The sequence below is a fragment of the Mus caroli genome, unplaced genomic scaffold (assembly GCF_978045245.1).
Source record: "Mus caroli unplaced genomic scaffold, Mus_caroli_1 scaffold_10, whole genome shotgun sequence".
NCBI lineage: Eukaryota > Metazoa > Chordata > Mammalia > Rodentia > Muridae > Mus > Mus caroli.
Window position 1 is genome coordinate 73,662,549 of NW_028227265.1, and position 15,654 is coordinate 73,678,202.

The 15,654-nt window shown below is 32.9% G+C and overlaps 1 protein-coding gene across 2 annotated transcripts in view; it reads right to left on the reverse strand.

The window, feature by feature from the left end:
• Positions 1-595: 595 nt before the first annotated feature.
• The window catches only part of Glra3 (glycine receptor alpha 3), a 173,231-nt gene continuing 158,172 nt past the window's right edge, over positions 596-15,654 (reverse strand). For both annotated transcript variants that reach the window (XM_021169808.3, XM_029480242.2), the window contains 2 exons: positions 15,557-15,601; positions 596-3,716 (listed from right to left, as the gene is read on the reverse strand). In XM_021169808.3, coding sequence (XP_021025467.1) covers positions 3,438-3,716; positions 15,557-15,601 — 324 coding nt within the window. In that variant the 3' untranslated portion in view covers positions 596-3,437. The remainder of the gene's footprint in view (positions 3,717-15,556; positions 15,602-15,654) is intronic.

The window sequence follows — 15,654 nt, forward strand, 5'->3', positions numbered from 1 at the left end:
TAATGTGTTCCTAATATGTTAGTGAATATGTCCACTCTCTTATAATAGTCTTTACCTGTTCAGGTTCAATGAATACTGATCATTTTGGTTGAAAAAGAAAAGAGTAATTTTAAAGAGTTGTGATGGTGTAAAGTCTATTTTAGAGGAGATTGGATTATATTGCTTCCATTTTCCGACATTTAATACTAAAAATATTTTCTATATTAGTCTCTTACCTGTCATCTTTTTCATAAGTCAACTTCATGTGCTATACATTTCATAAATAAAAGGAAATCTAGTTACCAGTATAATACTCTATTCTTCCAAGAAACTAGCAGATTAAAATGTATCATGATGAGAATGGAAAACTGTTTTCACAAAATGAGATAAAAGTAATTTTAAAACAATATGAAAGATACACCTAATTATATTCAAATAATGTATTCATTTACAAAAATATTAGAGTAGCTAAGAGCCCATTATCTTCTTTTAAATATATCATTTATTTTTAATAATTTCCATTATAACTTCCAGTATCTTATATAGATACTGTACATTCATAAAATCAGAACATGTAATCATATAATAGGTATATATGTATGCTCATGTATTTATAGTTCAAAATTAAAATTAAATTTATTAGAATATATCCATAGAAGAATGTATTGTGGAATATGGTAAGTATTCATGATACTCTGAGTAGCAGATCTGAGAGATGATTAGGTCTTTAGATAAGTGTAATGGAAAAAATTCTGGAGAGAATAACGGTGGCTTAAAATGTTCTTTTTCCATGTCTAAATTAGTTCTTATATCTACTATAAGTCATAAAGAAAGTTCTAGGTCTTATAGTGATTAGGGAAGAAAGAGAAAGTTATATACATTTATACTAATAAGAAAATGGATAGATTTTTAAATTAAGTGTAAATATATGTCATGCATGCTCCCCCCACCACCACCCCCAGTAGTTGTAATATGGCTAGTTTTGAATACTTCGGAGAGTTTGCACTGAAACTCCTAATTAATTGAGTGGTGGTTAGATGAATATTTTAAACTATTTCTTCCCATTGCTAGTTTTCTGGTTTTAATTTCAGTTTGGGACTCGGGCTGTGGAGATTACATTAATAGTAATCTCTTCCCTCACATGTAACAAACCCTGGATCCAACCCTCAGTACTACGGATCTAAATCTCACTTGATACAGGTATTTTGATGTAAATACCTCAGGATGTTGTTACTATTATAATTTTAAAGGCTCTGTAATATCTCATTAGTTTATCAGAGAGGGCATATTCTTTCAAGCCCTCTTGATTCAACCAGCCCTGTTTACTTTGTAATGGCTGCCTTGTAAGAGGAAGGTGTTTTTAGCGTTTTCTTAGTGTTGGAAGACAGGATAAACATAATAGAAAGCAGAGTTATTTATACGGAAAGATAAGGAAATGTACGTTTGAGATAACAATATTTCTGTAGAACTAATGTCATTCTTGACAAATTTCCTCATGTCTGATACATTATTTTCCAACTTCAGAGATCAAAAAAAAAAGAAGAAGAAAATGACATTTAATGACCTCAAATATGAAAGCTAATCACACCTGTAATTTTCTCTAGACTGTATGTGTGTTTGTGATTATTATATGTCTGTTTGCTTCTGGCAGTATTTACTCAATTTAAGTAATGTTAGAAAACTTTTGAAGTGAGATATATTAAGTATAGAAAAGGGTTATAATTCATCATTACTTCAAACCCTCTGGCTACCTCTCAGCATAAGCAGCATATCTTGCTCTAATATATAATGCATGAATATATTTCTATGGTTTTGGCTCATAGACATCAGAGGAGAACAAGTATATCCAGTTTTCAAGTGGGTAGTTCAGGCAGAGGGAGTACTTGGTAATGAATTATTTTACTTGTAGACTTTGCATAAATTCACAAACACAATGTTCTTATCTTGTGTTAACTACTTATAAAAGTGATATTTTTACCTTTTATGAACAAACACTGCTCAGTATGGATTACTTTTTAAAAAGATACTTTTAAAATCTATAGTTGGCTAACCTAACTACAGGGATATTGAAAAGCTTTTAGCTTTAAATGGCAGTTTCTGCTTTGAGTTTTGGGAGTTGTTGAAGGTCAGAAAATAGTACCATTGGGTTAAAAAAATTGATTTCTCTAGAACATATCTGCATGTTTTTTAAAATTCTTGATATTTTCATTATATATCATTTTATAGACTAGCCAATAATTAAAATATCTTAAAGTCATTCCAAAAGTTTTAAAGTATAGTATGAATGACAATAATAATTAAAAATAGTAAATGACTCAGACCTTGACAGCTTCTGTATGATTGAGCTAACAAAACTTCAATACAGTTTAAATAATTGCAGGGGTCATGAAAAACTTCAAGCAAAATTGCTTTTAATTCTTCACAACTCATGAGTCCCTACTATTTTGAATGCATTAGCTTATAAAGATTAAAATAATCTCACTTGATGGAACTGGTATGTTAAAATCACTTAGAATTAAAACCCATCCTCCTGCTATTTGGAGACATTTTGGGCTCATGGATTACTCTGATGAGAAGAAACTTCAATGAGAGAAATGATTCTTATTAAAAATCTTTTATGAATTTATTTGTATTTGTTTTTATCAAAATGTAAGTGCTGTAGTTTAATTAATATTTAAAGTCTCATTTTACACTAAATAGAAAAGTCTTATTGGATCTTGTTTAGTTACAGAAAAACACCAAGCATACAAATAAGCCACTATTAAATTTAAGAAAAACACATGTATTGGCTTAAAGTCATTAGTGTTTGGCACTAAGTAAAATAAATGTAACACTTATTTACAAGCAAAGACCATCTTCACTATCTTCCTCTTCATTCCTAGTGGTGTAAAGATAAGTAGAATATTATGACCATGATTGCTTAAGCCATAGTGTTCTAAATGATGGCTTTCATTTTGACCATCCAATTTTCTTTGTTATGGGTGTTAGTTCTACACTGTTTCTATGGATAGTGTTCTAGCAGGAGTGACCTTGACACTTAATGATCTGGTTACCTTCCTTCATCAATATGCTGTATATCTTAAGCTATTTTATTATCCTCATCATTTTGCTATAATTGCTTTATAAGTTTTATTGTGTAAATCTTGATTCCACAGCGTTTACTATAATTGAATTAAAATTCAAGACGTCCCAATGTAGTTACTCTATGTGCTAGTAAAATATATTCAACACACATTCACACTAGGAAGACAACAAATCACTTGTCAGGAATATGAAGCAGGACCCTACAATGTGTATTTTGTATCCCTTAAAAGAACTAATCTATCTTGCTATTTTACATAAGAAATCAAAATAAACTCTTTCCCCATATGCTTATACCCACACTCACACCCCTCCCCCCATTCCTTTGTCAGGGACTCTTTCTTCTGAATGCTCTGTTTCTGTATGCCTTCAGAGACTTAGTCTTGCTGCTGATGAATGTCTTCATGCCTAAGGATTTTATAGATAACCCAGTAGAAAATGTTAAAAATCAGAAATGCTAGCGGAAAGCAGGCTCGGGAGATGGTGTCAATCTTCTTAGCCCTGTCGATGAAGACCTTCCTCATTTCATCAGGGCTCTTTGGCATGACCTGGACAGCATGGTTGGGGCCTTTTGGAACCACACCATCCTTGGCTTGCAGACAGGGCCCCATTCCATAGGCTGCGAAGCTGAATCGGCTCTCCCTCACCTCATCATCCTGTTTACAAAGCAATAGCAGGTGTTTAGTAAGAAGACAGCGAGCGATAAAGGATTTCAGAATCATAGCTTCTATCATGATGCATGTTTGCTTTAATATGAAGAACATACAGCTGAAGCACATGAAGATGAGTGGAAGTTTTCCTTATCTTACTACATTATATAGATGCACTCATTATTATGAACTCCCAAATGAGATTTTGATAGAGAGATAAAAATTCTGTGGTGTCTACATGTCACTAAAACATCTAAATGAGAGTAAGAAAAAATTATTGAGAGATTTAGTATAAAGACACACATCTTAAATTTCTTGGTTATGAGTTTAAATGAACACATTCTCAACCAAAGGGGAAATACATACCACAATCATTGACTGAATTTCTTTTTCTCCTAGAGACAACTTTTGGATAATTATTTTTCACAGTTCTAGTTACTTCCCTGGAAAATACAGTCATTCAGAAAACGCTGTTTGCTTTGAGTTACCTTTAATGTTGCGTCTTTATTTTCCACTGTGCTATTTAGAAGACCTACTGGATAAGCCCATGCTCTGATTTGTATATAATATCTTCACAGATACAGTAGTTTGGTGAATTATGAATGAAAATTGAAAGACTAGTTTACTTCATGTTCAAAAAGTCAATTTGCTATCACTTCTTGCCCTCTTCACAAAAATCAATTGTAAGTAATAAACTTGTTATGAAGTTAAAATTCACAAATGATGTTTGTTTGAAACTACATAATTACTTTTAAATATGACAAAGTAAAGAGAGAATTCCATATATTTACATTAACAAACACCCTGACATTTGTGGTTGGACAGTGGCTTGGTGGATAAGAACATTTATTGCTCTTTCAGAAGATCTGAGTTCGAATCCCAACACTCACATGGTGACTCACAACTGCATATAACTCTGGCCCCAGGGGATCCAGTGCTCTTTTCTGGCTTCCATAGACACTTCAAGCACATGGTACAAATAGACTTTCACAAACACACATACGTACACAGAAAAAGTTTAATTAGAAACTCTACACAATGTAATGTAAAATTAAAAACATAACATCTCTATGGTAGAGAAACATTTTATTAACTGATTTATAATAAAAATCAATGAATAATTTAAAGGATTAGAATAGATGGTTACTGATAACAAGAATCTGTTTTTTTTTTCTTTTGCTAGTAAAACTGCAAGTTTAAAGGAATGGATTAATATCTTTTATAGTTATATCTTTGTTCAGAGAGGTTTTTTTCATATAAGCTTAAGAGAAAAAAGTAATCATTTGGTTCAAAACTTCATTAGGTCTATGAACTGCTCAATAATACTATATTATAAAATGTGAAAGTGAAAGTAACCATAATTATGGATAGAAAGGGTGAGAAAGTGATCAGGATTGATTCAGTAAAATGTGAGACAGATTTTTAAAATTATAAAGGGGAGGCCATTCCATGTGAGATAAAAATAGCCTATCATTGCTGGAAACATTTCAGCTGTGAGGTTTATAGAGAAATTGGCTTTTGATGGAAACAATTAAAATACGATGATTAAAAAGCATCTTAAAGCTTCCACTGAAGTTATCTTTGTCTACTGCTGTAATTTTGCATAGAATACCTGAAACCATTTTTTTTTAGAACTTTAATAAATGTTTTTGTTTTTGCAGCCACATTTTGACTTCCCAAAAACAACTCTATGGAAAACTTATTGCATGCTATGAAATTGTCTGTCTTTAATAAATAATATATAACTTCAATTGTTATCTCAGTAATTTATATTGTGTGTGCAGGTCGCTTAGTTTTGAAATATAATATATACTTAAATTACATCAAACCGTGAGTTTGAAATACCTCTTTAAACTAGACAAAATAGCTTCTTCCGTGAGCATTTATATATGTTGGAAGCAATTGGAAAGTTTTCATGATTCTGCAATATATGTTTAGCAAAACAGAATTCTTGTCTATCTTTCTTTTCATTCTGGACAATTTGTTTAAAAATCTTTGAGACCACTGTTGCTTTTCTCAAGTAAAGGTTTTTCATTTGAAATTCAATATGAGTGAACAAACTTTTTGCGTTGTTTCTAACTGGCTTTAGGTTGTGGGTTAACATCAATCCTGAGCTGCTATAGAGTCTGAGAATGACCTCTGGGTTCTAAGTCATCAATTTTTTAAGAACATAAAATTAAACTAAATGAGAAATAGATTTTACCAGCATGGGCAAGTCAAGAGGGGCTGTACTTAGGCCTATAGATATTTAGCCACTATATAAAACACAGTATCCAACTTCTGTGTGTAAATGCAATCTCATACCTCTTGACTATTTTGTTTGGATTGCCAATGCAAATGATAGGGAAAAGAAGCTGTGTTCTGGAGCAACAGCTATGATTGCTGTAATATGAGGATGGTGCTAAAAGTCGTCTAAAGATTGTTGTTGTTTAAAGACTCTGAGTGAAAACCCAGTCTAAATCTCAGCAGTTGGAAACAGAAGACACATTTAAGAACTGTGCTGACTCAATATGCCTAGAAGGTTTTTTCTGATGTGTTCTAAGAAGAATCTGGTGTTCATCTGCTCTGGATTTAAAAGGCCAAAAATGTGCAGATAGCTTGTAAAGGAATTTTAATCTAGGAACATGGCTGTTCTGATGACATCCCAAGATGTCTATTTCAGTGTGATCCAACTGGAATGCAGACATGCCATATACCTTTAATCCTTCTTGCTGGAATACAGACACACTCTTAGTAGAAACCTTTAATCCCAAACAATGACTTCTAGCTGAGGAGCAGACAAAGTGATACATCAGTGAAAGACTTAACAGAAATGAGTTAGAGATAGGATACACTCAACACTTACAAGAAAAGAAGGCAAGGGAGACTAAGAGCAATGCAGCAAGAGTTCGTCCATCATTTGGGAGTCGCGGCAGTGAGTGCAGTGCAGTGAAAATGAATTTGTTCCTGAGCTTATGCAGTTTAGTGCAGGTCAGCAGAGGCAGTTGAAGCCAGAGAATATAGAGGAACCAGAAGATTAGAACTAATGCCAGAGTTTGTCTGAGGTAAAGCAGAATCATTCCTGAGAATCTGGGAGAAGCCAGACTGAACTAGTCAGCTTGGAGAGGAGTTTGAGCCAGAACAGCTGAGTTGAACCAGTCAGCTAGAGTTCAGAAAGAACTAAAAAGGGTGAGCCTATTCATCAGTAAGCCTCCAAGATAACAGTTAACTCTGAGGAAATAAAAGTTACTTTTAGACAAATTTTGGGCCCGAGTCTCATCATGGGGATATGTATGGCATAGATTCATCCCTGGTGAAGGATAATGTCAAGGAGCAATGGGATTAAAAATTAAAGAAAAAGTTCTCCCGAGAGCCAATAATTTATTTCTTAATTAACCTTCCTCATGAATTTGGAGACAATTGGTATTAAGAAAAACAGCAAAGGACGAAAGGTTTTCTGACCTGGTTTAAAAAAAATAACTTAAAAGAATAGTTTTCTTAATTTTGATAACACTGGATGGTGACACTAAAATCTTGTATTTATAGTATACTTTGACCCATAAAAATATGTGAGTTACATGTTAGCATTTGAAATAGACAAAGTTAATTTTAATATAAAAATTTGTCTTTTGTATATCAACCTGATATTTTAACATTTGTGCAACATATAAGTTGAAATCCTTCACCTTCTTGATACAAAGTTTTGGGGGTATGGTGTGTACTTTGTATTTACTTCATTTTTAAATTCAGACTATATTTCTAGGTTTTGGTACCCATATATTTCCAGGACCTACCAAATAAGACAAAATAGTTGCAGTGTAATATTTTTGGTCATTTTGTAGATTTAGCAGACCTGTATGTGATCCATGGTTTTATGAATTTTCAGGGAAATTGATGTAAGAGCTAATGATATCATTTCAGATGATGCAATGTTTAGTAGAAACACTGATTTGCAGTGTTTTTATTCAGCAATAATGGCCAATTTTTGAGTGAGCAATGACCAATTTTGGGTGAAGTCTGTGGTGGTGTTAATCTATCTGGAGAAGGGAAATTGGTTCTCACTAGCTATGAGGTGAAACTCTTTTTAGATGTATAGATATATTACGTGCAGCAGGAAACCTACGATAGCCACATCATCAGAAATGAGCTTACTCAAGCCAAATCCTCCCCTCTAACCTGCATAAGGGCCATGAATAAAGGAGGTCTTTCCTTGTAGAAGGTGAGAAGACTTGTAGATTCATGAGCATATTTATCCCTGCAGATATCATGCTAGGTTCACCAGGGGGAAGAAATAACTCTCCAGACTAGTGAAAAGGCCATTAGCACTTTTCACATGGCTATTAAGAAACTAAAAGATTCCTGTATCTGATTTCCAGGCACATCTGTCACTATCTGAAAGACTGGAATTAAGTTGAGTTTAAGAAACTACCATCCTTAAGAAAGTCTAGTTGATTTGTTCATATCAGATTTTAGAAACAATGGCAACAGTGGAAATGGAGATAAAGACATAGATACAAAAAACCCAAAAGTTTTTTTTTTTTTAAATTTATCCCCTCAAATATATCTAATTAGACAAATGAAGTTAAAGCAATTGACACATAAAGACTGGCTTGAAGGTAGGAATCCAACATAAAACAATATTTAAAATGGAGTGATCAAGGACACTAAAATCACATTTTTGAGATACTGAAAGTCAGTGTGTTATATGGCACTATTGCAAAGGAGCAAGAATACAATAAGAGAAGACAAAGAGAAGTGGGTGGGGCAGGAGAGGAGAGGCAAAACAAAGTTACTGGCTATGGCTGTAGGTATCAGTGGTCAGGATGATTCTAGGTAGTAATAAAGAGAATTAGAGGGGACTTTGGCTCCATGTACAATTGAAAGAATAGAACACATATTGCTACTTCAGATCTGAGACTAATTATTGAGAAGCATGGTTCTAGTGTAGTTCTTACTGGATGTATTATAATGGGAGCTGTCACAATTATCCAAATCTTTATTTGAAGTTAATTCAAACAATATAGGCTTAAAAAAACGTGATGCTTGGAATTCACAGCTCTGATGAAGTGAGTGGAGGCAGGGGTGCTAGTTCTAATCATTTTTACTTTTTTTTTTTTTTTTGAGTACTACTTAGCTATAAAAAACAATGAATTTTTTTGTCAGCATTTTATTTATTTATTTTTAATTAGGTATTTTCTCCATTTACATTTCAAATGCTATCCCAAAAGTCCCCCATATCCTCACCCCCCACTCCGCTACCCATCCACTCCCACTTCTTGGAACTGGCGTTCTCCTGTACTGAGGCATATAAAGTTTGCAAGACCAAGGGGCCTCTCTTCCCAGTGATGGCCAACTAGGCCATCTTCTGATACATACGCAGCTAGAGACATGAGCTCCGGGGGTACTATTAAAACAGTCTGTTTGGCCTTTGAAAATATTAAATGAAACTTGGGAGGCTGGCTGCTCTTTGTATTCAGTAAAGAGTTTCTCCACCAATCTTCATAATCTGGATATAGTGAAACTTCTTGAGATTTTAATCATGATAAAGGAGGGTAGATAAGATTTGGCTGATGTTTCTGATATTTTTCTTTTAAATCTCAATCTAAAAATAGAGCAGTATAAACTCATGTAGGGGAGATAGAGTTACTGTCTTCTTTCTTCTTATAGAACCTGCAGTCCCCAACCCATTGTAGAAAGCTGATGAACATTTGATAGGGGTCACAGTTAAAGTGAATCAGTTTACATGTCATCTCTTCTGGTCAAGGAAAAATCCAGACAGATTTGGAAGCTTTAGTAGCACACATGACTGGGTAATAGAGATCAATTAATCCTGGTAAAATTCTAGTTTAGCTTCATTGGTTTCCATCTAGGACTCATGTAGGCCAAGGCCAACAGATGTAATTAATAAGAATTAAAGGAAAAATTGCCATCACTTCTGGACTCAAATATAAGAAAACCAACAGGTCATACTACCGAACTCTGTTGTGTTTATTTTGGACTTTTATTGGCCCCTGTACACTATGAAATATAAAATGCGTCCGAAATGCAACCATAGGCAAACTGTGAGATTTGAGGTGGAGGTGCACAGTCTAAAAATTCACTAGTTATGGAATTATCTACTACTAAAGACTATATTGTAGAAAAAAAATCAATAGTAGAATTTAAAAGTGACTGCTAGAATGTAGGGAAATAAATACAGCTCTCAGTGCTAAGATCAAGGATGATGTGTTTAAGTAATCGCTACGAGAATTCTCAAGAATTTTCATAAAAATAGCCATCAAGGCTAAAGCAATTGCAGGGTATTGGTCCATATTTTATTCTGATGTGTGTGTGTGTGTGTGTATCATAGGTCACTTTAAAAGGAAATTTCAATCAATAGTTGCTTATAAGATGAACACTTTATATTAGGGAAATTGTTTATTCAGAAATATGCAAGGAAGTAACTTGGGTAATATGAATCAAATTCATATAAAGGCAGTTTATCTGTCAGTGAACCCCAAGTTGACTCTCCTCCTGATATGTCAAATGTCCTTTAAATCTCATGACTATGTCCCTCTGAGACAGGAAAAATAACTTATTTCACTAGTGAGAAGTCATATCTTAGCAGATAACCTCCCAAGGGGTTTCCTACTATTTTTCTAGTACCATAAAACTCAAGTGATTTATTGAAGTGACTTGCAATTTCTCTGAAAAGCTGATCTTAAGTAATAAAACAGTGGTGAATCTGCCTTAGAAGGCTATTATTATTAGGTTATTGATTTAGAATATGATATGATACATTATTTAATTATGAAATTCATTTTAGTTATGAATAACTGAGACATAAATTATCTATGTTTACGAATGTTTTGCTTGGTTGATATTTCTGATTCTAACCAACTTCCGAATATTTTATTGAATATAATTCATTTTTAGATATCTTTAACAAATATTCTAATGAAATGCATGTCACAAAAACAAAAATCATATTAGTATTAGGCTGAAAGTCTCTGTGTATATTAGTTAATATTTAGTTATCCTAAAATTAAGACATGCTATAACTTAAAAATACAGAGATTTTAGAGAATGAAGAGTAAATCAAATGGGCTAAAAATAAGCTTAGAGAAAAATCACTGATCAAAAAGTAAAATAAAAACTTTATTTATATTTACCCAGATACAAACCCTTTTATTATTCTTTAAGTGAGTTTGAAAGTAAGACAATGAAAATTTTTAAAATGACACTTAGTTACTATAAGTAACTATATAACTTATATAAGTTATATAAGTTAGTTATAACTTATTTTCATAAGACTTTAAAAAGCTTTTAAAATTAGGAACAGAGAAAAAATGTTTTAGTAATTATGCATCAAACACTGACAATCAAATAGCCTTACATTTTATTTCGAGCCTTAAATTGAAGGACAACTCAAATAACTGTCTATTGTAGATCGAAATGGCAGAAACAGGCTCTACATCGTAGCTTAGATGTGGCCATTCAGCAAAATTGCCTCATCTCTGCCGTCACAATAATATATTATCATACGTGTGATCTCAGAGCAACCAGAATGAACTTTTTATCTCATTGCAGGTTTTAAAATGATAAAAATATAAATTTGGAATATGAAAATGCCAAAAGCAGGAAAATTGCCACTGAATGACTATAAAGCATCAAGCACCCAAGACACCAGGGTGCATTGATATTGTCAATTATAGCAAGATATTGTGAAGTATAGTCAGATATAGCAACATTACCTATATAATTGTCACCTGGATGTTTCTCTTATTAGATGCCTTTCAAACACTCTTTATACAGTTAAGGAATAGATAAGATCTATTGTTTAAATAAGTTTTACAAATTTATTGTCAAATGCGTAATTAACAGAGAAAGGCAATTGGTTTGATTTCCATTTAGTTGATTTTGAAATGTGTGGATTAAAAAGTTGCTAGTAACTACAATAATTGGTTCCTTTGCTGGGGGAAATTATCATTTAGAGAAATAAGAGATCAGAGGAAAGAAGGCAATAGATACTTTAAAAACCATTCTAAAAGCAAGTATTTTTTTAGTGTGCTTGCACATGTTTCTTTGTCATTTCAAAAATAAATCTTAAGAAAGTACAAGTATAGTCAATAAAAGTATTCTGCAGTTGACGTTCAAACATCAATATGAATTCCTTTGAACACTAGTTGAAGGAGAGCTCTGCATTTATTACAGACGTCATCTGACTTAGCCTCAGAACTGAGTACATTCTTGCTGTATGGTTCATTGGTTCCAAAATAATTAGGAGTCAAAGAAAGTGGTGAATTTTAAGATTTTTTAAAGATTGATGTTCAGGACCTAGATGAATTATGAATATAGAATATAGATAGTTCAAGGGAAGGAAGAGATCAGTTTGTTTGACTATATTCCCAATTCTGGTGTAATGTACTAAATTCTAACAATGAATACTAATTATTTATCAAAAGTTACAAGATTAGAATATATGGTATGTGGGAAAACGACATGCTTATTATAGTTAACTTTGAGATAGAGGCAATTATGATGAGTTTTGATTTCAGATAAAAAGGAATTATGTCACTTTGTTTTTTTTTTTTACTTTCAATTATTTTAAATATACCTACTAATTCTCTCTCTGTATCTGTCTCTGTCTGTCTGTCTGTCTGTCTCTCTGTCTCTCTCTCTCTCTCTCTGTGCGTGTGTGTGTGTGTGTGTGTAGGCATAGGATAGTAAAAGGGTGGAGGTTATAGAACAACCTGGGAGATTCAGCTCTCTCTTCCTCATTTTGGTTGTGAGACTAGAACTCAGGTCAGGTCATCATTTCCATACCAAGTACTCTTCCCTACAATACCATCTTGCTAGCCCTACATTACTTTATTGAATATGATTTTCATGACTAGGTATTTAAACAGCATATACCTTAAAGGAGTAGTTTGCTTAACATAAGTTCTAAATAGCTATTTTCAGAAATAATCAAAATTTCATAATTTTGTTTTACTTAAGAAGATAAAATTTAATGCCTCATATAAGTGGGTTTTTAGGGAAAAATCCCTCTTAATTTGAATGATTGAGAAACTAGTTTTTAAAGGTATATATAAAATTATATGTTATAACTATATAAAGAATGTGTTAAGTCTAGAATAAATAGATCTATAATGGAACATGTTAAATGACTTTATGTATGTAGGTAACATATAACGTCAGTCATGAGACTTACTTTTCAAACAACACATTACACATAAAATTTGTATTTGTCTTAAGACTGTAGAACTGACAAAACACAAGACAGAAAAATAACTTACACATTAGTCTTAAAAGTTTTTCTGTGCTATTTTAAAGTAAGACAACATATAGATTTATAATAAAAGTAATTTTAAGTTATTAAACAAAATTTCAAAATGCAGTCAATTGTATCTCTTTTAGAGAGACAACTGTTGGCCTAGCCCAACACAAACTTTAGTCAAACTTCTTAAGTATAATACTAGTTCATTCGCTATTAATTTGCATATGCAGATAATAGGAAGACTGAAGTTCTAGAATATTATGCACATGAATTTTATCTTAGCAAAGCATTATATCATTATTATTGTAATGGGTAGGAAGCTACATGAAATGCACTGAAGCGGTCCCATGTCACTCCAACCTCTCAACAGATTAGCCCATGTTTGGAAATACTACAGTGTCTTTGGATCTTTCCATACTCGAGAATAAAAAACCCTAAAACCCTAGCCATTTTTTTTCATATCATGCATACACCCACACACATTCAGCACTGGAGACAGCATCTATGGCATGGCGCAGTGGGAGTCAGCACATAGCAGGTAACGACAGTGTGAGGTGGGGAAATTGGGTTATAAGAGCAATCACATTCCTCTGAGACAAAGTATTCTTTTATGCCTCTAATAGAAAAGAAGCAATATTCCAAAGATTACATATAAAATTCAAGTCAATCCTAAACTAAACTATAAAAGCATTTCTAGGTATTTCTTCTGCACACTGTAAGATCTCTTCTTGTGCCAAACTTTCTAAAGGAGGCAATTTTGTTTACTTTGGTTATCCTTCCAAATTAGCATATGGAGGGAAAATCATGTAATCTGGTGCTTAGAAAAATAAAGACTCTGTATTAATCTGGTCTTATTTTGATTATGTGGATTATAAGTCTTAGATTATTTGGAGCAGTTCGAAGTAGAATATATAATTTAAGAGGATAAAGGATTCGGTAAGCTTAGATGGTTATTAAATTTTACATATGCTTATAGTATTATATATATATATGATTTTGTATTTAAATCAACATATTAGGTTATTCAGATTTCAAGAAATTAAAAAGTCTCTAATAGAATAGTTACAGTCAATAAATCCTATGACATTTTTCACAGATAAAAACAAGAAATATTGAAACTAGGAAGTAAAATATAATTTAAACTACAAGATAAACTAATGAAGTGATTGTAAATTCTAGGAGAACTCTGTAAGTACTTGTTTTAGTTAGGGTTTCTATTTCTGTGATAAAATATCATGACCAAAGTAAGGCAGGGAGAAAAGAGTTTATTTGGTTTGCACTTCCACATCCTAGTTCATCACTCAAGAAAGTCAGGACTGGAATTCAAGCAGGGCAGGAACCTGGAAGCAGGAACTGATGCAGATATCGACTATAGCTGCTGCTTATTGACTTGCTCTCATGGACTGCTCAGCCTGTTTTTTTGTTTGTTTGTTTGTTTGGTGTTTTTTGTTTTGTTTGTTTTTATAGAACCTGTACCCCCACCCCAGGGATGGCACCACTCAAAATGGGTTAGGCCCTCCACTGTCAATCACTAGTTAGAAAAATACCCTACAGCAGGATCTTATGGAGGCATTTCTCAGTTGAGGTTACCTACTTTCAGATCACTCAAGTTTGTGTCAAGCTGACATAAAGCTAGCCAGGAGAGTACTTTAAAATAATACTAGGTAAAGATAGTATATGCGAAAGTTGAGATGACAAAAGTGTTCATTTAATGTTATTCCATTTGCTAGATTCTTAACTGGGATGCCCAGCCAAATCATCTTGGAAGCTACTTTAAAAATATAATTTACCCCTAAACTTTCAGTTTAGTAAAATAGACTATTTGTATTGTAATTTCACGGACCAAGATCTTGGCTTTGGTACATTTAAAAATCACCTGTGGACCAATATTCTAGATTTCCTTCCTAGAAGTTTACATATTATGCTTGGACATATATCTTTATATCTTTATATATTTATATTTATAAATTTAAAAAAGATATTCTTACTAAAACAAAATTGTTAATTTCCTATTCATAATCATAGTGATTAGATTCTAAAATACTCAGACTGGACAAATCATTTTAGAACTCATTTCTAGGTTGTTTGTCCAGTTCTTAGAGTTGTGTAATAAGTAAATTTTCTGTTTATTTCTTTACTTATTTACTGTTTCAGTGTTTATTTTTGTATTACTGATTAATTAATTAACTAATTAATTAATTTTGAGACAGAGTCTGGTCTCACCATGTAGCTCTGGCTGGACTGGAACTTGCTGTGTAGATTAGTCTGGTTAAAACTCACAGAGATCTGCATGCCTGTGCCTTCCTAGTGCTAGGATTGAAGATGTGTTTACCGCATCCAGATCTCATTTCTTTTGAATATATGCTTAAAATCACTTTGAGTAGTTAAATAACTCATTGAAAATAAATGCACCATAACCTAGCCTTCTGTTGAGCAAGGAAAGACAATAGTACAGCTCTTAGAAAAGTTGAAGGGAAATGCTGTTTGCTTAGCTTTATGTCTGTAAGTGGCTGTGTTTCCCCACCAAACACTGCCTCAGAGCAGAATATGCTGTCTGCTTTTTATAGATGATCACATTCCTCTACTTAGAGTTTAAAAAGTCATTTACCGTGTCTGAGAAACGGTAAAACTTCTCCAGTGCAAAAGCTTCTGTCTGTGGGAAGGTAAAGTGGACCAAGAGGGATTGAGAAACCAGAGAATCAAGTC